The following is a 22,861-nucleotide window of genomic DNA, read 5'->3' as shown; positions in this document are numbered from 1 at the left end:
AGACAATACCTCTTGTCAACCGACAGTGGCCCTATACCCAACTACAGGATGTAAAGGTCTCAAAAGAGTATGGACCGCCGTGTTAGTAGCATTAGCATACTACACTATCATACATTTTATTCACACAAAAAGTTATGGATTGAATCTTTAATATTATAATTAGATGCACAATTTAGAATAAAATAGGGCTGTCTCCTTGAATGCCTGACAATGTACTGTATATCTTTAGTGTGATTTGGTGTCAAGTCTCAGTTTGTCACTGAGACGTTTCTGTAATTGAATTCCTGTCTTTAGGCCTATTGTCTCCTGGCTTTGCTCGGGGGCCTCTCTTCATCCTATGTGCCAGACTGTTCAGACCGGGCCTAGAGGCAGCTGTGCTGCTGATAAAACTGCAGGAATACAGGCCATGCTCCTCCCGCTCAGAGTCAGTAAAGATTAAAGCCTGATGTAATTCTTTGTCGTACAACGGTGTCGCAGTGCCGAACATAGACGATCTATAAACTCACAATGTATCGCGGATGCGACACATCGTAAGCTTGAAGATCAGCTATTTTCAGCTCGCGACACCGTGGTATGATGTGGCCTAAGGCCTTAATTAGGCATTGGCTGCCTGGATCCCTTTGGGAGGAAAACAGGAGCGGCTCTGGCCTGCAGCAAAACAGTCCCAGTGGGGCCCGCAGTGTAGATCTGCACCCCAGATAACAGGAGAAGATTGGGAAGAGAGTCAGGGGAGGAAGAGGATTGTTGATCTGGAAGATTAGGACAGAAGAGTTTGAAGTGGATGGATTTCCCCCAGTTATCTATAGTTTCTTTGAAATGTCGTCTGGTCAAATTACGTTGTTGTGCAACATCAACTTTTGCTGCCATTTAGCCGCAGGCCGAGGTTTAAGTCAAACTGACACACTAAAAACATTGTTCAAGGCCACCTAATATACAGTACGGCAGCAATAGTCTATTGGCACTAACTGGCACTGCTTTAAAGCGGCACTATCTATGTAACTTTCATGTTCTACATCGGATTTGAACCCTTGTGTAAATGTGCAAGTGCTGAAATCTTTACCACTGATAATAGAGCTTGCCTGCTTGCAGGGGATGAATTGAATCTTGACCTTTAGGTCAAAACTCATGTCAAACGAGAAATGGGATCATGTCAAAGGTCATGTCTCACCTAAACACAGAAAATAAAAAAGGTGCAAACAAACTGCAATCTCTTTAAACTAGGCAAGTTATTATGGAAACATCCATGCCATGGTATTCATCCAGTAAATGGAAAACCAAGCAAATGTCTCCTCCCAGAGGATGAAAAGTGAATTGCTTGTGTTTCGGTTAGAGTAGTAGTAGACAGACTAAATTAACTACTTAATTTCAAATAAATCTATTTTATTCTTAAAATTGCACAAAATATTTAATCGATTTAAAAATTACTTCGTTTTTTACAAACACATACATAAGTGAAGTACAAGCATGTATAAAGAAAAACAAAGGCCTGTATCACACCAATAAATAAATAAATAAATTCATTCATTGAACATGTTTTCTATTCAACTGAGAAATGCTTTCTAGTGTAGCCAATGTATGTAACAGTACATTAAAGGAGCACTTCACCTATTTTTGTATAATTGGCCCTCACCCTCATTCTGTGTCTCATTGGTGAGGTATGGACAGTTCCAAAAACCTGCCTACCAATGACATAATTGATGGTGATTCCATCCAAGCTAATAGAAGCCATTGTTCTGGCTATAATAATAACAAAATTAGTCAATTACCAAACCTGCCTACCAATGATGTCACTGGTATACAGGTTTCTGAACTGTCCATACAGTATATAGCCCTCCTCTGAGACACAGAGCAGTGAGTAGACAGAAGTGGTTCCATCTAATAATGAGCATGAGTGAGGAGAAATTATATGAAGATAGGTTGAAAATGGGTGACATGGTCCTTTAAATGTGCATTCTGGGCTTGAAATGTGCATGATGACACTGAGCAGCCAGTGATTAAGAACGGAGGTTATATTGCCATCTTGGCAACATAGAGTTGCCAACATAGAGTTTAGAGTTGAGGGTAAATGTAAGCAGTTTTCTCAATTAGCAAGATAACGCAAGGACAAAACACTACATTCAACTATTGATTCGTTCACTATAACTCAGTGAATCTCACATCATGGAGCAGCAATTTCACAAAAGGCACTAACTGGATTAGAATAATCAAATGAGCTCCTGATTGCATGAGGATGTTAACATCTCCACATAGTACAGATATACTAACTTGAATTATTGGGGAAAAACTGTCATATGGAGATATGGAGTTTTCTATCTGATTGATGCTGACTCTCCCTAAGATAGCACCTGGAATAACACAGTTTGGTTCTCATTATGTAATATTCAAACAGCTTGCTGTGACTGAGCAGCAGGCTACACAATGTGTTACACAGCTACACCATAGCTGTGAAAGTCCTGCAGTTGTATCTATACTTCACACAAAAACCAAAAGACACACATTTCTGGTGTAACATACACATTCCAATACCATTTTAAGAACAAAGGTATTGATATTTTGTATAGGAGGGATGTGGTAAAAAATAAATGTTAAAACTGAGTGGAACCAAAATAAATTCTTATGGAAACACTTTGATCCTGACAATCCTGGACTATGCTGTGACACCTGAGAGGGGTCAAAACAAGAGGCTTGTGAGAATGAATTATGCAGGATACTCCAGTCCAGTCCAGTATGTCCGCCCGGTGACATCAAACAGCATAGTCCAGCTCTGCATTTAGAGCCGAGTACATCCCATAAATGGCATCTACTGTGGCGGTATAGTTGATCAAGAACTGACGCACATCGGCCAAGCAGTCCTCCTCGTTCACCTCCTCACCCTTTGACAGTGCCTTGAGGAAATCTGATCTGTAGGGTGCGGCGAGCAACGCTGCCTGCAAAGCACAAACCCAGTGTTTATAGATCTTATCTAAAGACTTAAAAGGTGCATGGAACCATAGGCTGATGTTGTTAGATTGTTTTCCAGTTCAGGTTAACAAGGCCGGTCACACATCAGACGCAGCAACTTCCCTGTTCGCTTCCATTACATGGGAGTAAAGGTCTGGAGTGTCCCGTTGCATCGAGTTCGCGGCACTGAAGCGTGTTAAGTCCAACATGGCTGCAGCTAATCAAATTAATAATGGGTGTGCCAGTGTGATTGTTAGGTGTGCATAGACGAGCCATGGGTGCGCCAGTGTGAGTGTGTAGAGATAGTAGTATTGTCAATTAATATTTGCACAACTAAATCTAACCCATTATTAAACTTATTGGCTACAGCTGTGTTGCTTAAATCATGATTACTATAAGGTTATTACAGTACCGTATTTCATCCTGATCACTATAAGGTCAGTCTTAAACAGAATACACTGATTGGCGTGTTATTACTTTGCTGTCGTTTTTCGTTAATCTGAATTGGAAAACAAACTACAAAATCTACCGTGGGTGTCATAAGGCTTATTTTTCATACAATGGTGTCTCATGGTGAAAATAACAGATTTACAAACAAGCTCTTAGTTATTAGTAGCTTAAAGATTTACAATGACATGCCCTAAATACGGACTTCAGGTTGAAATTGGTTAAGATCAGATATACCTACAGTGAGCTATTGATAATATTACAATAGGTATATCTGAAGTTCTCTTTGGCCTGAAAGGGCAGAGGCAGAGTATGCCTTATTATACCATGTAAAAGTACAACAATAGAAGCAATACAACGAATGGATAAGAGTATACGAAACAAGAAAACTGCACGTTATGTCTGATTGGCTCCCGGTCGCTGCCCGCACAGAATACAAAACTCTGATGCTGGCATTCAAAGCAACCAAAGGTATGGCTCCCCCATATCTTGCAAGTATGATCGAACCCTACAAACCCTCCCGCGCACTCAGATCAGCCAACGCAGGGAAGCTGGAAGTACCCTCACTAAAAACGCCGGGACAACGCTCGACACGTCCCAAACTGTTCTCCCTTCTGGCTCCAAAACTATGGAATGCACTTCCCATTACAATCAGAACTGCAACCTCACTCCCGATCTTCCGCCGTAGTCTGAAAACCCACCTGTTCAGACTCCATCACGGCCCGTAGCACTTACCCTAGCCCCTTAGATAGCACTTTTGTAGACTTGGATAGCATTTTATACAGACTTTTGCATGTGATGTAGACAGCACTAGAATTGCATTGTATGTAGTCATAGCACTTTATAGTATATAAGTATAGTATAGTATATATGTATAGTTTCATTATATAGAGATTCCACTGTCACGTTCCTAGCTTACGCATGTTTCTTGAATATTACTCTTTATGTATGTGATGTATTGCCATGCTTTTTTGTTCTTACCTTATGTAAATCGCTCTGGATTAAGAGCGTCTGCTAAATGCCTAAATTGTAATTGTAAATTGTAATATGGAGTCTGGACCATGGTACTCACCTTGAAGACCTTCTGGACTATCCAGCCATGATATCTCTTCAGGGCCTGTTCATAAGCTTTGGTGATGTTGACACGGATAAGGTTTGGGTTGTTTTCATCTCTCTCTCCATCTGCTAAACTCTGCAGCAGGATCTGGATGAAACGGAGACCCCTGCAAGAGAACAGCATCTTTGGTCATAAAGTTTAGCTACAGCGAGGCATTAGGCAATACATACACCATCACAATTCGTGATATGAGACTTTCATCTGAGATTTTTGTTATCATGATATCATATGACTGCTTGTAATCATGGTGTTATTTTAATAGCTTTATACTTTCAAAAAGTCTTCAAAAATAGCAGATGACATGTTATATTATATACCGGTATATAAAATATTGTGATATTTGATTTTACTAGACTTGTAGTCCAGACATGCTGTTTGTTTCACAGTTGATGATAATGTGCCTTTGGGAAGTGCACTCAGTTTAACATTCAACACACACCACACAGGCTCTACACACTGCAGGCTACCCACCTCTTCAGCCACATGAGGGCTAAGGTCGCTCCAACCTTTGGCCATTCTGCTCCATGGGTTTCCTTCTCGCTCTCCAGAATCTGCTGGAGAGTTGCATACTTGGCAGGATCCTTGTTGTAAACTCCCCTGATTTTCTGAAAATGTATACACCAGTACACAAACATGTATTGACTAGTACATTTTCCTAAATTCACCCCAAAGTCAGAAGACATAGATATTAAAACTGCAATTCAGTATCTTTTATATGTTCTATATAGTCATATGAACCCAGGTCTGCCCATGGATCTGCCATGTGAGAGACCAAATATCTACAACTCAACCAGGAGGCAAACAGAAACACTGTGCTTATAAGCTTCAGGCAGTACTGCTTGTCAACTATGTGTTCTACCTGGCAACATGGGATCTATATTTATCAATGGAAGGAAGAGTAGGGAAAATCATTGCAGTGGTGCTAGTTATATTCTATTAAAATACTCTGCCATACAGATTGTTATAACATAAATAAGACTCAGATTGCTATCATAACAGTAGCCAACTAGTAGTAGGCTACTGTTATTACGCATGTATACTATAGGAATTACAGTGTAGTGTTCATATAGCAGTAAGCTACTACTATAATGAACACTGTAATTCATATGTATGCGTTCCAGGGTCTTACCGTTATGTTGCCATTAATGTCTGATTTAATGGGTGCAAATACTGCTGACCCTAGACAGTCTGAAAGAGGAACAGAACAGAGACATTTGAGCCAAATACAATTAAATATGAATGAGTCCTCACAATACCCAGGCCAGTGGGATGTGCCATGGGGGCTGCTGACTAGAAACCAGTGAAGAATGCAGCGAATCATCTGGGGGTCAATAAAGGGTCCTTTCACAGGCTAAAGTCACAATGACGCCAATGTGTGTACTGTAGGCTTCTGTTCAGTGCGATCATTGCGATGTTCACTACAAAAAAGCACTCAAAGAATTCACATCTGTCTCTCCCACATGTATTTTCTGGTACCCTATGCATGTATTACATTGTTACGCCGCGTATATAGCAATAAACTGGTGGGAACATTTGTTTTTTATTGATAAATACGTTTTTAAGGCGGGGAGTCAATGGCAGTGTATTATTCGCTAAGGCTGCACGGTTCGAAGGGATATAGTCGCAATTCCAGGTGTACTTACCAAAGAAAGGTGGAAGATGAGATACTGACTCCAGAAACAACTTTGTGTCAAGTACATGATCAGCAGGCAGCTCTTTGAATTGGTTGTCCAGTAAAAGAGCCATAGTGCAACTGGAACTAAAACCTTGAAGCCCTCGTAGAGAAGTAACGAACAGTAGATAAATAGCTTTCGATTAGAGGAACCCGGAACTGTCGTCCCTCGTGTCTCATGGAACATAGTCCGAAAACATCCGATCTATCCGATCTACAAGCTTACAAAGCGTCGCGATGAGACGCGCTGTGAGCTTGAAGATCGGATATTATCGGCGCGGTACACCGTCGTACGACGACATTCAGGCTGACGCGAGACGCGCCCACATCCATGGACGCGCCCCTATATCAGTTTCTTCTGTTCAGCAGGTGGGCAGTTATTTTTTTAGTTTTGTTTTTTCCCCGTTTTTTTTATTAACAAATCCAGTCAGTCAGTCATGATATACTGTTACAATACAAGACAAACAAACAAACAAACAAACACAAACAACAGAGCCAGGGGGTAGTGTATACGCAACAGGTAGTGTACGCAACAGACACGGATTAAAAACACCAAAACCACGATACCGCTGGGTTATGAATTACACTTTATTTCCTAAAGGCAAGGATTGTTTTCAACCACAGTGGCAATATATCTTACGGGGGAAATCCCAGGGTTTTGTCTGGCTCATCATGACATTCGACACCATATCATCAGATAACCCCAACTTCCACAAGTAAAGTAAGTACCCCTTCTCCTAGGGTAGCCTGTAATTACTTAATTGTAGCTTCACATAACTGATGACAACTAGCAGCACAAGAGTAAACAGGGGTGAGCACCAAACTAAACATATTGTATCACAAAAGGTTGCTCAATAGTCTATACAAACTAATTGCCAGCAGAGATGTTCCCAACAAACAAGCCTATAAGATGCTTAATGTTAAACAAGTTTTATGAAAAATAAATGTTGACATTTTGTTAGAGGTATGAGTTTATAAATATAATAGTATTGGGATTAATCGGATACACAATTTATATTTTTACATTTGCATACATATAAAATTCACAATGGAATTAAAATTGGCCAGAAAGCCTTTCCATACGATTCCATTATATATCACAAAATCAACATGGTAGGCCTATATTAAACAAGAAGCTATGGAAGCTGAATATACATTGAACTGAACTTATGGCTTCAACATTTTACCTGCACCAGTTACACAGAGTTAAGAGAAAAGTCTTGAACACAAAGCCAAATTTATACACCAAAGCATTTTGTCGGTTGCCAAAAAGAAGCAACGCCTTCATGCTTTGAGTATAAATCCAGCTTAGGTAGGTGATGCTCCACTGGCTGTTTACATGGTGTTTAGTATACGAAACGTATAGGAGAACCTGCTTACTCAACAAAACGTTTAACTCTCAAGAGGGGTACAAAATACATATCAGATCAAGATAACCTTGCATTGTTTAAAAATGGCTAAATGAAAAGAGACTAACGTCAACGTCACACACCAAAGCATTACTTGACATTACTGTTAAATACAGTATGTACTGTATAACAGAGCACTTTGGAAATCCTTATCTGAATACAACCCTCTTGTCTTTTCTGAGGCAATAATACGCAGTAAGATATTATCTCATTCGCCTTCAAAGACCAAACTTCCTTCTCCATTATCATGATATGAAAATAAATAAAGCTTTGGATTGATGTGCCATTGTGCACTGAATTTGTCTGTCACTCTCTCACACACACACACACACACACACACACACACACACACACACACACACACACACACACACACACACACACACACACACACACACACACACACACACCTTGAGTGTTACATAATTCAATCAAACTAAAATGGTAACACTGATAAAAGTTGAAAAGTAGCAACTTTTGAATATCTGAAATAATGTTATGTCTTTGGAATTAAATCAGTTGTTGTTTTCTTTGGTTGTTACTGTGACAAGTTGTTTGGCAGCTTTGGCAATGTCATAGGCACACTGGATGACCTGCTGCGTGACCAGCTGCATGTCAGAGGGACAGGGGCAGTGAGGCGTGGCCTTCTGGCACTCGACATGAAGCCGGCTGGCACTTGAAGTGAGCAGGAAAAGAGACCCTCGCACCATGTCTGAGGATGGCCTCTGTAAGCAAAAGAAAGTAAACGCAATAAGGGTAACGCTAAAGTACACACTAAAATAGCCATCGTTGACTTTGGTTCTCAAATTCATCAGCTGGTTTCACCATCACCTTGCATCGTTTCCGCCACCATCAGTGTGAATGTAAGGGTGTATGTGAAGGACATTTTAAAGCACCCTGGAGAAAGGCGCTAGATAAATGCACCATTTACAATTTATTTGACACAATAAATGCCATATCTTTAGCCTTTGTCACCATAATGACTATAGAAACACTGTATACTGTATAGCATGTGTGTGCTTATGTGTAACCACAAAACTGAGTCGCTAATGAGGCTTTTACCATTCACACAAGTTATTTTGGATCCCCCTTTGGCCGTTTACAAAACAAATGCTGAATCCCTTGAACACAGGGTAGGGGTTCCCTGCTGTTGGTGGGAGTCAGCTTACCTTAGGAAACAGGATGGCCATCTCCTTCACAGCCACATGAATCCGTTCTGAGCATGGCAGAAAGCTGCAGAGTGGAAATGCAAAGCTTTATTTATACTTGATTGGCAATCTCGCATTGTGAGCTAGATCTAATATTTTTGCAACTAAGATTGAGATTGGTAGCAAAATAAAATAGAAAATAGTCATTTTCTCCGACCATAAACATGTTGTAGCAGCCATTGTCTCGAGTGCTGAATGTTTTTCTTGCTTTTGATCAATATCTCCACCGGGATAATAGCGTTTGTGATGGTTGGACAAAATGTGTAGGAGTAATATGAACATGTGTTAAGTTTGTTTTTGTGCAATAATCTGTAGATAGTGTATAGTGATTTGCGTGATGTATGGATAAATTCTGTACGAGTAATATAAAGAAATGTGTTTAGCTAAAATCGGCCTCATGGTGGCGCTATAACAGGCCATTGTGGAAAACTTGGGGCAGAACTTAGTCGTTGGCATCCAGGGAGTGTGTGTGCACAGCAGCGGCCGGGCAGACGGTGCCGGAGATTAGCTGTACACAGACGGACGCACGGACGGAGTGCAAAACATACTCTCTCCCCATGCCTTCGGCCTGGTGGAGACAACAAAGTCCTCCATAATAAAAAACAAAAGCAGCCCTTAAGTTCCTAAGAATGACCAAACAGAAAAGTTTTGGTATAAAATCTGTCACTTCACTTCAGTTTTGAATGAATGAAAACCAAACCATATTTCACATGAATTATATAATATGACCAATAAATTCGGGGATAAGGCCAATAGTTACATAGCAAAGTAGCGTGTATTTTACAGATAAAGTTTAGCATTGTTCTTGTATTCGATTATAACTCGGATAATCTTAGGAAATAATGATAAACATCCAAAATATTAAGTATGAACATCAACATACAGGCTTAGTAGCACAACACTTCTACTACTACTACTATTATTTATTTATTTTTAAAGATCACAACAAAGATCATCAACAAGCTCACAACGCATCACATCTTGTAGATCAGCTAACGGCTATTTAGGACACAATTTACAAATGATAAAAATAGTAAAGTAAAGCAGAAGTAACAGTAAGCCACAAAGTTCCTATGAGATAACCAGCATGGAGTGAGATTCAGCACATAAGTGCAAAAGCAGAACAAATACCACACTGGATTAGTACGTAGCAAACGGGGGAAGGTCTGAAGGCTTTATGCTAAACCATTTGAATCCAAAGGACGTTAGACTACACAAGATGGTGACTTTTATAAAGACAGCACAAAAATGACCCTGCATTCTGTCTCAGTATTTTACTGGTATACACAGAACAAGGTGACCTGTAAAAAGGGCCAATGACAATGAGAATTCCTTTAATGTTTTAGAGAAATAAGACAAGGCAGAGCTGCCCAGGAATATTTCTCATTTAGAAGTTAGGCAACACTAGAGACCCTAACCAACACTAGAGACAAAAAAAAACACTATAGGAAATTGTTCAGCAGCACACAGAAAAAACAAATAAATTACTTAAATCTGGCCAATAGACCGCAGTGGCGCTGAATGGCGTTTCTGACACCTCATAAGGGTTTTTTATCATCATCACGTGCTCCGTTTTCTGCCAGCTGCCTTTAATAAAATCCCACCCCCAAAACACAAACACAGTCTGGGAAAGAGGGTCAGAGTACCGGGAGCTAGTATGAGCTGGGAAGTAGGAGGGAAAACCATTTGCCCTTCTGTCAGTGTGGGGCAGTAGAACACAAAGACAGCTCTGACGGTCAGCAACTCTGTCAGAGCTGGGCACTGAGGCTGGAGAACAATGCTGTCCAGCCTTCTCACAGCACAGGGGAGGCCAGAAAAACAGCCCTGACCAAAACAACCCAACATCTAGGAAATCATTAAGATGAGGGAGGTAAGCGCATGAGGGTGGGGGGTATAGAAGCAAAGTGGAAACAAAGAGTGAATTCATTTCCTAATGGTAACAGAGGAGAGCAGGAAATCAGGGAAATAGGCTGGCTAAGACGCCACTTAAATAGATTCAGGTTTTATAGGACACTGGTTCTCAATGTAGGGTCCAGGGACCCCACGTATATGAAGGTCTGTGGAATATCAAACTGGGGGTCCTTTAAATTAAAAAGGCTGAGAATCACTGTTCTAGAATACCTGTCATGTTTGTTCTCCTGGGCAGCTCTCAGAAGCTCCTGTATGTTCTTGGTAATCTGTTCTGTCTTACAGATGACGTCCTCAGTACCTGGCAGTGTGGCATCCGCCTCTGCCTGTTCCTCTGGCTCCAACGTCTCTGAGGCTGAGCTCGGACTGTATGACAAAGATGAAAACAAAATGTATAATGTTTAGGTCAATATTTCACTATGATGAATCATGAATACCAGTCATGTTGCATGAAAAGGTGAACCATAAAGCATTGCAATGTAGTGACTTATTGGGCAATTGAAAACATTGATTTTGGACATTTTGATTTGAATGAGGACAGGTGTTTTTCTATACAATTTTGTTTTTTCTTCAAAATGTTAAACAGGTTATGCTTAATATTCACCGTTATATTTTTGACCTGATGAATAGACACTCATTCTCTCTTCAGTTCAACTCCAATTTATTATAGTGCTAAATCACAAGTTGTCTCAAGATACTTTACATAGAGAGCAGAGACCTGACATTGTCCGACCCTGGCCTGGGCAAGTATTTTTAGTGTCAACGAAATACTCCTCAGCCTTTAGGTGGAACTAACGTCATGCAGACCTCTCCAAGTTTCACAGTTGTTTGCCTTAATAAAGAAAGAAATACAAAAAGGTGGGTAGACTACTCTCCTTTTACAAGATGGTTATCTTTGGATTTACCGGTAACACTTTTTCCATAATGGTGTGCAGCACTAGCAGTCAATACTGCAATTTCTATATTTCGTTTGAGCTGCTAGCACCAGGGTTCTGAAAATATTAGTAAGCAATATATTGGTCTGTCCAACAAACATTTCGATCCCAAAGAAAATATCAGAAAAACGACTTGCCATGGAATGTGCAACTTCATGCTCTCCATACAATTAATAAACCCTACTGCTTTTGGTGAAGCAGCTTATGTTAGCAGTAGCTATGCGATGGAAAATCACAAATCACATCCGAACTCGGTTGACTGGTCAAAACCACGGACAGCAGCCTGGGCCATGGCTCAGTGGTCCAGGCACCATGGCAGTCTGGCAGGGTGCCGCAGGTTCGACTCCCGATCCCAACGGCCTTTACTGCATGTCTTCCCCCCATCTCTCTCCCCATTAAATGCAAAATAAATGCGAAAGCCACAAAAGAACATAAAATAAATAAAAAAACACGGACAGTGCCACATTTTTCAGAGATAACAGCCAAAAAAAGATTCTACTTTGAATGAGTCCCTATGGTGTGTGCACATACTCGTCCTTGTGCTGGGGGTTACAAAGGCATCGCCTAGCAACTGGGACAGGTCTAAAGGTTGATTTTCAGTGTAGCCGTTTCATATTGATATAAAGCTTATAAAGTTGCGACTTCAGCAGACACCGGGTCTTGATTACAAAGACGTGAGATATCGCGGCTTCGGCTGTTAAATAATTCACCCTTTGTCAAATCCCGCCTGTGGTCGTGCCCATTGGTTTCCGTTTCGTGGTTGGACAAAAATCCTCTCTCTCCATCCACTACCATTGAAATAAGGTGTTTTTCAGTTGCTTCGTATTGATATTCTGTGCATTAAATTCTTATTTTAAACTTGGTGTCAGTAAAAAGGAACATCACAGGTGCAGAATGGTGACTGGGCAAATCATGTTTGTTTTTTCCAAAAACTATGTTTTAGCTAATTCAACATAAACAAGGCAGAACCAGTGCGGAACAAGGCAGACAGCCTGCTGGTTAGTCAGTCAGGGACCAATTAGAAGGCTGACAAATGGTGAATTAAAGGCAACGGGAGATGATACAGATTGATTGAATTTGTTATGCCCAAAACACACCCATGCTTAATTCAACCCCTTTGTGCCTTGCACCTTACTTTGCACTCAGATTATGCTCCATCTAACTAGCAAAACTGGAGTTTGACATGCCCCCAGGGTGCTTGTTCCGTGCACCAGAAATATTCTAAATAAGGCCCTTAGTCGTGTTCATGCCTTGTCACATGCATGGGAACATGGGTTATTTATACTTGAGAAATTCTTACCTAGTGTCGTCCAGTTCTGTGTGATTGGGTGTATTGTCATAATCATTCTCCAGCATGCTACTCTGTCCTTCTAGACTGCAGCCCTATAATGGTGTGGGGAGACACACACACACACACACACACACACACACACACACACACACACACAGTAGATAGATAATATTAGAAATGAGAACAGCTGATTATCTTCAATTATACATTGACAAGGTTTACAAATAATTTTAAGTATGAGCAGCAATTACTTAATGATAGTTAATTATGATGCAAATTGAATCAGAATCATGCATTTCTGACAAAAAAAAAACGAAAAGAAAAGAAAACAATGTTGATATTATCAGACGTCATTTGGTTTCCAAGTAGTTGGGGAAGAAATGTGAAACCAGTGGATGGATCCTTGTTGCGTAATGCAGTATGCACAGCAGTGGATGGATCCTTGTTGTGTAATGCAGTATGCACAGCAGTGGATGCCGTTAGTAGATCTGAAAGAATGCCAATGTCAAATTGTGCCCCAAGGCCGTGACCGATCATCATACCATCGTAATTCATTACCTTATTTTCTCTTCGTTGGATATCAGATTTCCTCGTTTCTTTATTTTAGACAGGTTTGGGAACTATACACAAAGCAGTTCCGATATGTTTACGTGAGCCTAAAGATGTTTGGGTTAACTGTTGCTGGACAGCAGGAAGGAGTTCAGATCAGTGAGCTGCAGCAGATGCACAGTAGTGCATGCAGGCATGCAGGCTATGCTGAGAGGCAGTGAAGGCACAGTTATAAGACAGGTAAAGAGTGGAGAGAATATGGGACAAGCAAAGGGGCAGTATTTCCCATCCCCTGGGGCTGCCTCTGAGCTGAGTTTCGGTACTTAACCCTTCGAGATCTCTCATCCCACGACCAGGACAGGGAAGAGGGGAAGGTAGGGAGGGAGGAGGATGCCGTACCCAAAGGACCCCTCCCAATCTAGAAAAGGGTCAAACCAAGTTACAACATACTCTACTGGGGGAATGATTGAATGAATGGAGAAAAAAAAAACCTATAGAGGTACCGTTGGTTCCGATTGTGAGGACAGAAAAGCCATGGGGAGCTGTATACTTACGTTGCTTGGGAGGGGTTGTAAAATGAGTCCATCCTCATGGCGACGTGTTTCACCTCTGTGGGGATACTGCCTTATACCAGAACCTGTCTCATACATGGACATGGGGCGGCCTCCACGGATTGGGGGTCGAATAGAGGGCTCCTGTGAGTGCTGTAGACCACTGGGGGTTTGCCATCGCAGTGTTGAGTTTTCAGTCTGCAGAGAGTTTAGCTGAAGGGAACAAAGACAAAAATATAGACAAATTCCCATCAACTCTCAATGGGGGATGATCTCCTTACAAAAGCTTTGGCGAGACAGCGGCCAGGGTTTTTTAAATTGTGAGGCACAGGGAGACAGCTAGTTGGGATGATCAATCTGAAGTTAGAATATAAATTTGGCTAAATATAGCATACAAACAATGAAAAGTAGGAGCAGTTCTTACTTTTGGTCTCTATTATTTACAGCTCTCCTACTTCCTCTCATGCTCATTAATCTGCAACGGTATCTTTGCATTTGTGTAATCTTAAAGTTTGCAGTGGTACATGCTATGTAGTAGCATAGCAAACTTATTTTAATTGGAGGTATCAGTTTACATAATGGAGACGAGGCCTTGGTAGACCGGTCTGATAGGTCTTTATTTTCTCTCTGTAATAATCATTTTTAGACCGATATTGACATTAATGCTGAACTGTAGCTTCCTGCATTTTAGTAGTTATATAACTTTTTGGCATGGAGCCCGATTAAATACACAAGTAAACACATTTAAGTCTTTACATATTAGCCAGCAAAGATAGTAGCCTAATAATAATGTCATAGGAAAGGGAGGGGAAGCCACTGTCTCAGGCTTTGAAACCTCCTGGCCTAGACTCCTGCAGAGCGATCTGCTCTATCACTGCAGCTGCACTTCCTTTTCTAATTATAGCAGTGGTCCGTTATTGAAGCACACATCTCTCCCATTGTTCTAATGAGAATATAAGGCTCATTCCTTTCCAAGACAAAATGTCAACAATATACTGATAAAAATCAACGGCCACTCAAGCACAATCTCTGCAGAATAGGTTGTAGAACAGGTTCCCCTTATTTACAAAAACATGGGAGCAAGAAGCCCTGTGAGCAGTTGGACTCTCCCTTTCCCAGGTGTTCGCCCAGATGGGTGTGGTTTTGAGGATAGGTTTAGGCATATTTGCGGTGAGGTTAGTCATAGTATTTGTGAGGTTATGGTTACGTTTAGGGAAGAGTTAGGGAAGAGCAACCGGTTTTCACACCGGTGTTTCTGCACATGACAATCATATTATTGTAGTTGAAGCTACCAACATAGGTGTTTACGATAGAGGGCGCTCTTCCGCAACCTGTGAGTTAATCTATGTCTTCCTCAGAGGACAACCAGAAAAAACATGAGTCATCACCTATCAAATCCTATTCAAAAAATATATATCTGCTTTCTGTTCCCAGTGTTTTCGGTGAAAACAAGCTATATTCAACTGCCAATAACTACACACTCTTCTCCCCCCCCCCCCCCCCCCCCCCGATGAAAGTAGAGACTCTCTTCTTTCTAGTAGCTGCATATTGTTCTAGAGAAACTCCTTAGACAGAATATAGAAATAGAATGAGTCTTCAAATATATTCTGTACTTTTTTCGGTATTCGGTAAGTTTGATAGAAAGACCTGACTGTCATTAAATACGAGGAGCTCACTGGTTCTAACCAATCAGGAACTGTCACCAAATTGGTACCGGTTCTCTGTACCTGTCCCTACATTACACTAGACCTTGAGATATGCACAGTTTGCACACATCACATGTCTGGTTCAAGTGAGGGAAGAGGTTTCCGTCTTGCAATTCCTTATTAGGTTACACTTGTGACTTGACATGAATGAGTCATTCCAAAAACTCAGGTGAATAGAAGCCAACCTTGCTCTGCATCATTCGCAGCTCTTCGCTCAGGTGACAGTTGACTTTAAGAAGCTGTTGTATTTTGGCTTCCGAGGCAGTGAGGGCAGTCTTCACTTCCATGAATTCCTGCACTGTGATTGGCCCATCAGAGAGGTCAGAAGACTCTGAGCTCTGCAACAGGAAAGAATGTTTGGAACGTTTTCTATTATAATAAGATTATAAGATATAAGAGTTGTATCATAACAACCACCACTTGCCTTGGCCCTCCCATCATTGCAATTATCCCCAGAAGTGGCCTCCCTCTCTAGGTCTTCATCCGATGCCACACTGTCATAATCTGGCTGGTCGTTGTCCTGGCTCTCACTGCCATGGCAACTGCCCATTCCCTTCAGGATGAGTTCTACATCCTCTGTAGACAAGAGGACAAATAAGAGAATCACACAAGCTCTGCTGGCTAAAAACGGCTGTCTAACTAATTCAAATGGCAAAGCTAAATTTAAATTATTAAAGTTCAAATTATGATGTAACTTAAAATGACAACCAAAACTGATTAGATTTGAATAATAAATATTGTACCTTTGGGATTTTCACAGGAATTACCCCACTGCCGACGTTTGGCATCAGTTAGAATATCAATGACAAGTGTGGCAAATTCATGAGCATTGAATCTTGCCAGTTTTTGACGGCCCTGAGAAATACATGTATATACAGGCAGGACAGGGTAAACATGGCAGCAATGTTTAAATCTTTAGATGGAAAATTACCTTAGCTAAAGCTAAATGGTAACTTTGAACTATAGTGGGGATGCTAATCATTGGCATAGAAATTTACTTAAAATGACATCCTTTGCCAACTAAAGCGCAATACGTGCTCTTTTCGACATTATTTTCAGACACCGAGTTGTCCTGACTGTTCTGAACTAGAAAAAACATTCGAAAAGCTTTTATTTATTTATTTTTTAGATGTCGGAAGGAGCATGTATATTGACCATAACTGAATCATTTATAAAACAAAAACAATGCAACTTACCTGATTCCTGGTAGAAGAGTACTCTGGGTTGACAGGCAGAAAAGGCACCACTGTTGTGTCCGTTACCAGTGTGCTGTGGTTCTGAGTAGCTAACCACACTGAAACAGCAGCAAATGAGATATGACAGGATTCAATACTTACATTCATGTATTTATTTTTGTCTACACCATTTACACATTTTAATCCTACAATAGACATAGTTAGATTATACATATTAGTTCACCTGCATCTGTTTCTCTTCTGTCAACTTCATCATAAACGTCCATGGCCAGTTCTTCAAATTGATGGTTACTTAGCTAGAAGAAAATACAAGAGAGACACACTGGTGCAATTCTGAAATAATTGACACACAAACAGACCCATATTTTAGATGAAGTACAAATCTTTCTTACCGACTGGAGTTTCTTCTTTGCAGCTTTTGCAAATTCAGACAAATCCAGGCTGCTACAGAACACACTTATCTTACATGTCTGGCAGACAACCCATTTCAACATACAGTAAATACCAAGTATTATGATAATGACACAAAACAAACTTACTTATTTCTTATCCATCAGGACAATGCAGCATAGGAAAAATATTAATTTGTAATTACATTGTAACAAATCTATACTACCATGTACACATACAGAGAAACCACAAGTTGCAGAGGTATTCCTACTATGATGTAAAGTAAGACACACACTTACCTGTCTGCCATTTGTGGAATAATAAAATGTTGTCCATTTCTATGATCTAGAAAACAAACAGCCAATGAGAGAGGACTGGTTGCAAACCACCAAAATAATTCTTATATATACACACAGTAATAGCTCTGCTTACCTGGCCTTCTCCCACAAAGGTAAAATGTTAGCCGGTCAGTGAGCTCATACTGGATCTCCACTAGCCTGTCTCCAAGCTCATGATGTCCAGCTTGTCTGTAAGAATTGTGAATAAACAGTTGGATGGAAAAACAAAAATTAGCCAAATATGCATTTAGAAATAAAGGACACAGACAGACAGACACAGACACAGACACACACACACACACACACACACACACACACACACACACACACACACACACACACACACACACACACACACTTGAAGGCTGACTAGTGAAATACAGTACAGGCTTGCTACATAAAAAGCCCTCAAAACTTCAGTAGGATGAACCAAAAGGTATTTTACCTTGCATAATCGACGGGGGTTTTCCCACTACTGTCCAGCGCGCCAGGGTCAGCTCCATATACTGCCAAAAGTTCAGCTTGGAGCATTTGTCCGGCTTTTGCTGCTATGTGCAATGGTGTGTTTCCTTTCTCCTGGGGAAGAAACCAAGAAGAGATACAACAGAATTATATATAAGATTAAGATTACATAAATCTGAGCCAAATAAATTATGGAATTCTGACAGCTACTTTTTAGTTTTATTGTTCATCCAACTTACAGGATGGAAGAAGTTGGCCTGTGCTCCCAAGGATAAGAGTCTTAGACAAGTCTCCAGGTTTCCAGTCCGAACACTCGAATGGAGTTGCTGTCAGGAAAATGAGTAAAAGTTTCACTCTACTTGATTTTTAGCCAATTAAACCGTAAAATTGTCCGGGGTCCCCCATGCTCTTATACTAGACAATAGGCAATCTACAAGCTCACAACGTGCCCCTTATTTACAGCCTGTTCAGTGGGGTGGAACAAGGACCAACTGTGATTGGTTGAATGATTTATTCATTAACAAGATTGCTAACAATACAGCAGGTAGGGATTTACAGAATGAAAAATTCTTGGCCGAAACCGAATAGGATTCATATTATATATAATTTATTTTTTATTTGACCAGTTTTTGTGGCCGTACCTTTGTTGTAGAGCTACATGATAATGGCAAAAGACATGATTACAAACAAAAACAAAACAGTAGGTTACAACTTACAAAAGGTAACCCTGTTTCTTTGTCTATTCCGTTTAAGCTCTAAAATCAACCGAACCGAATATTCGACCGAATAGTTTCGGTGGCTGAATATTCGGTGCATCCCTACTAAAAGGATAACACAAAAATCCACAGGAGCTTCTTTCCATTGTTGAGTTAGCAGTGACAAGGCACTAGAATTTGAATGACTAAATTGCAAGAAAAAAACTATTTAAGCGAGGGGAATGTGTTACTCATTCACTTGTTTCACCTAGAAGATCTTTTCTTGTGAGCTACAAATAACGCCGCTTCTACAGATTTTTGGCTTCTTTTGACACAAATGTTTTTAAGTGAAAATCACATCCGTGTGAAGTAAGTGGTGCAGTTAATGTGCGTGTGTGTTTGTTAGGTTGCGCACAGGTGGTGAGGAACAACCATGCTATTTTCGTGCTCATAACCAGGCACCCAGCTACCCAGCCACCGACCCAGCCACACACATAGTCACTTAAGGAAGTGGTTGCACAACTTAAAAACAAATGGGTTTGAAAGTTATCTCTTACTTTGCTTAGGTCTTTTGTAGTGACATTATCATCTTCACGGCATGGCATACGATGAACAAACGCCAACATCTGATATTTGGCCTTGATGAATTCAGTCTTGATGGGACTGGAAACAATGTTACAAATGAATGCCATGGAAATTGAACAGGTTCATATGTACACAATGCAAACTATTTATATATAAAAACACACTCACTGCACCCTATCCTGTGGGTTGGCCTTGCGTTTCCCACTCATCATAGAAGACGGATCCAGAAGGCTATGCTCCCATATGGAGTTGGCTCCATTGCCATATAATGTCTGGACCATCTACACCCAAAAATATATATAATAATGAAAAACAATTGGTTCGGTCTAAAACAGTGGTTCGGTCAATTTGTGATCTTCATTGCCAGTGACTAAAACAATCAGTATCACCCAACCAGTGACAACCGTACATCACAGTTGATTTAGAATGTAGGCTACTGTTGACTGTATGACTCCTCTAACCTGTAATTGGGAGGGAGGCCATGGTGTATGAGTCAGATGTCGGACTTGAGAGCTGTGTCTCCCCAGACCTCGATGGATGCTGCAGCACTCATCACAGATCAACACACCGCGATTCACAGAGGCCCAGTGTGGTTCTGAAAGCAGGAACAACACCTCAATCAATTCAACACTGATTATTATAATATCAACTGCAACTATGTGTGTGCCATCATGGTATACCAACAAACATCATTAAGAAACAAATATTAACTATAATATCTCTCAAGTGACAAGTCCAACACACATCCAATATCACACCAGAATTAATACAACTGTATGCAAGTGGTTTTCTCTCTCACTTCAATTCAATTCAAAGGAGCTTTGTTGGCATGAGAAAACATTTACATTGCCAAAGCAAAAGTAGAACAAAACAATCAAGATAAAATAAACTCTCTCTAGAAAATAACGCTCAAATGAAAATAATGATGTGCTATTAGCTAACTTAATGTCTTATTTACTTGTGTTATTAATCACATATCCTAACGAATCATGTGGAAGTAATTTAGAGGTATGGTTACGGTAGAAGAATTAAACTCATTGATTCAAATTGATACTAGTGCACTGACAGATGTAGCAGCTGGATCTGACCTGGTTGACATTGTGTAACACAAATCTGTAATCATATTTCAACAAATGAGCTCATGTAGTCCTGTTAGCAATGCAGCTTCCTATCCGCTGCTGAATGCTGATCCGTTTGATTATTAGTTGGAGACAGACGACTAGTGGTGTTACTATGTTAGCCGTGTAGCTAATGCTACATGTAGCTTGTTTGACATCATACCCAGGGCGCTGCAATCAGCGCAGACCTCCCTGTTTCGCAGCCGCTTTGACATCTCTCTCTGCCGATGAAAAGCCTCCGGTCAAGACAAATATTTGCGAGATAAGTTATTTAGACAGCCATCAACAGAACAGGATATGCCAGACGCCTATAAAGTACTAGCTAGCGTTTTACCAAACTAACTACCAAATCCCCTCCCCTACGCTCTGTAACAAAGCAAGGGTCTCATTCGAACACCGACAAGTTCACCTACTCCGTTTCGTCCTTGTTCGCTACCTCCTTCGGTGCATCCTTCATTCCTTCCTTCCTTGACTGATTAGTTTGAGGTGGGGGGGAAATAATAATCCACAATTCTTTACCATATTAGCTGACAGTCAAATACACTCATGTAATAATACAAATAAAATATGAATAATAATATTAATACAAATAAAATAAGCCTAATAATTGCAATTAAACAAAGTACATTAAAATAAATAAAACATGCACATTTTAAGTCTTACAAAAAGTACATACCGTAATAAATAGAAGCCTGTTGTGGTCATCACAATACAACAGGCAATAACAATGTTCCGTTTCTGGAATGCATTGTTCATTGTTCATTGTTCATTGTTCAGTAGTTGTGTCTTACTTGGACGTCACCTAGCCCCTTTTGGAACCCTCGGTTAAGCTTTTCTGAAGTTCGGACGTCGCTTATTACCCCAGGGTCCCTGGGTACTTATTCCACTCTCCATGGGATGCAGATGTACATACCCTCCGTTCACGCCGTGCGGGCCTGCGGGTGTTGGTGAGATGTTTCAAAGATGCATAAAGCATAGGATGATAGGAGACAACGGAAACGTGGGAGAAATCGCATTAAGCGCCGATGCCGTTACTTGTTTTTACAGTACAAAATTATAATGCTCATTAAAGTGTGTGAGCATATATTTATGTTATTTTATCAAATAATCTTTAGTTTAGGGGAGGCTAATGTTTGGTAAACCTAAACCACGGATGGATTTGCACAGCACACCATGCTCCGTCCTTATAAGGGCCACATATAGGCCTATACATTAAGCTGCTTTCAGCGTTTGAGTGGAATTAATGCCATATGTATTTTAATTCAAATTATTTAAATGTGTCTTCTTTTATTATTTGAGGATATTATATAGCCTATTATATAGCTCTACAACCTGCTGTTTTTAGGCTATTTAATTTAATGAATTAATCAGGGGTCACCATCATACCCGGACAAATGTGTCCGTGCAGGCAAAGACTTGGTCTTGTCCATTTTACTTTTTCACACCATTATAATGTTCTCATTTTGATCACTTATTGAATGTCAAGTCTCCAGGTTTTCTGAATATGTATGGCAATTATTCTTTACGACACTATGGTACATTATGAGTCCAACTAGTAGGCCTACTAGTGGTTCTAAAAATATTTTATTTGCAAGGACCTCCTTAACTCTGAGTGTTCAAATGGAACAAAATTTACCTGTAAGGGTCCATTTGGTTCCATTTCAACACTCTCAGAGTTACAGACCTGTAAGGGTCCATTTGGTTCAATTCCAACACTCTCAGAGTTACAGACCTGTTATGGTCATTCAGGGCTATCTATTATGTGTTTCTGGTCATTATTATTTTCCACTCATTTTGTATGTCCGTGGCAAAAATGGAATGTTGACAAAAATGTCCACCAGACCAAGCCATTAACATGGCGATGACCCCCGGAATTAATACATTATTTATTTTATTTGTTGTTAACATCTTTGGGAACTTGTTTTTATGGCAACTTGATGTATGGAGAATTTGGAAACAATGTCACGCTCCCATAATAAGCCAAACAAAAAGAAAAAATATATAAAGCCTATCATTTATGGACGGTAGATCTGGCAATCTGTTAGCAATCTCATCTGTAGCCTATTTGGTTTTGGGCACCGATCACTGTTGCTTTAAGGGGGGTGTTGGTCCAGAGAGGTAGTAGGTTTAGAGCTAGTCGCTAGAATACAGCCGACAATCCGCATCCTCACGCCTTCAACCAGTCTTACCTGCTACAGTGCACAGAGGACAATCGTCAAACAAGCTATCTTCGTTCTGATCTGCTGTAGACGGACGCAATGGGAGGTATGGCATTATTATTATTATTTTATTTCCATGGGATAATTGTTAGTTAGGCTATCCTATATGGTCATTGAATCCTCAC

At 40.4% G+C, this 22,861-nt stretch overlaps 2 protein-coding genes across 5 annotated transcripts; both read right to left on the bottom strand.

Moving 5' to 3' along the window:
* Positions 1 to 134: 134 nt before the first annotated feature.
* LOC310879354 (glycolipid transfer protein-like) lies at positions 135 to 6,388 on the bottom strand. Of its 2 annotated transcripts, XR_014571000.1 has the most exons (6): positions 6,148 to 6,388; positions 5,634 to 5,692; positions 4,976 to 5,109; positions 4,460 to 4,610; positions 1,061 to 2,927; positions 135 to 749 (listed from the first exon to the last, which is right to left on the bottom strand). XR_014571000.1 is itself a non-coding variant. In XM_083793969.1 (5 exons), the coding sequence occupies exons 1-5, from the start codon at positions 6,248 to 6,250 to the stop codon at positions 2,745 to 2,747; spliced, it is 630 nt and encodes a 209-aa protein (XP_083650095.1). In that variant the 5' UTR covers positions 6,251 to 6,388; the 3' UTR covers positions 135 to 2,744. The 2 variants fall into 2 exon arrangements, 1 of the variants encoding a protein (XP_083650095.1); XM_083793969.1 differs by having other exon boundaries at positions 135 to 2,927.
* Positions 6,389 to 6,746: 358 nt separating this feature from the next.
* Positions 6,747 to 20,939, bottom strand: LOC310879345 (ARF GTPase-activating protein GIT2-like). Of its 3 annotated transcripts, none has more exons than XM_083793952.1 (20): positions 20,681 to 20,939; positions 19,861 to 19,994; positions 19,568 to 19,680; positions 19,372 to 19,477; positions 18,359 to 18,445; positions 18,103 to 18,233; positions 17,752 to 17,846; positions 17,619 to 17,664; positions 17,322 to 17,373; positions 17,153 to 17,225; positions 16,930 to 17,027; positions 16,477 to 16,588; positions 16,158 to 16,309; positions 15,919 to 16,071; positions 14,031 to 14,240; positions 13,805 to 13,894; positions 12,937 to 13,019; positions 10,915 to 11,067; positions 8,755 to 8,818; positions 6,747 to 8,310 (listed from the first exon to the last, which is right to left on the bottom strand). In XM_083793952.1, exons 1-20 carry the CDS (start codon positions 20,730 to 20,732, stop codon positions 8,101 to 8,103), a joined length of 2,214 nt encoding a protein of 737 aa, XP_083650078.1. In that variant the 5' UTR covers positions 20,733 to 20,939; the 3' UTR covers positions 6,747 to 8,100. The 3 variants fall into 3 exon arrangements, with proteins under 3 accessions (XP_083650078.1, XP_083650079.1, XP_083650080.1); XM_083793953.1 differs by having other exon boundaries at positions 17,322 to 17,370; XM_083793954.1 differs by lacking the exon at positions 13,805 to 13,894 and having other exon boundaries at positions 20,681 to 20,938.
* Between the last annotated feature and the right edge of the window lie 1,922 nt (positions 20,940 to 22,861).

This window comes from Protomyctophum parallelum (genome assembly GCF_964188405.1).
Source record: "Protomyctophum parallelum genome assembly, chromosome: 21".
Taxonomy (NCBI): Eukaryota; Metazoa; Chordata; class Actinopteri; order Myctophiformes; family Myctophidae; genus Protomyctophum; species Protomyctophum parallelum.
This window is presented reverse-complemented; position numbering and strand designations above follow the sequence as displayed.

Excerpts from the sequence above, each read along its gene's own strand:
- LOC310879354 (XM_083793969.1), bottom strand. The coding sequence starts at position 6,250 with ATGGCTCTTTTACTGGACAACCAATTCAAAGAGCTGCCTGCTGATCAT. Across the intron at positions 5,693-6,147 it reads TCATCTTCCACCTTTCTTTG|ACTGTCTAGGGTCAGCAGTA; the intron begins GTAAGTACACCT and ends TTCCTCTTTCAG. Across the intron at positions 5,110-5,633 it reads ACATTAATGGCAACATAACG|AAAATCAGGGGAGTTTACAA; the intron begins GTAAGACCCTGG and ends ATACATTTTCAG.
- LOC310879345 (XM_083793952.1), bottom strand. The coding sequence starts at position 20,732 with ATGTCAAAGCGGCTGCGAAACAGGGAGGTCTGCGCTGATTGCAGCGCC. Across the intron at positions 16,072-16,157 it reads GCAATGATGGGAGGGCCAAG|AGCTCAGAGTCTTCTGACCT; the intron begins GCAAGTGGTGGT and ends TTCCTGTTGCAG. Across the intron at positions 13,020-13,804 it reads GGGATGAGAGATCTCGAAGG|GGCTGCAGTCTAGAAGGACA; the intron begins GTTAAGTACCGA and ends ACACCATTATAG.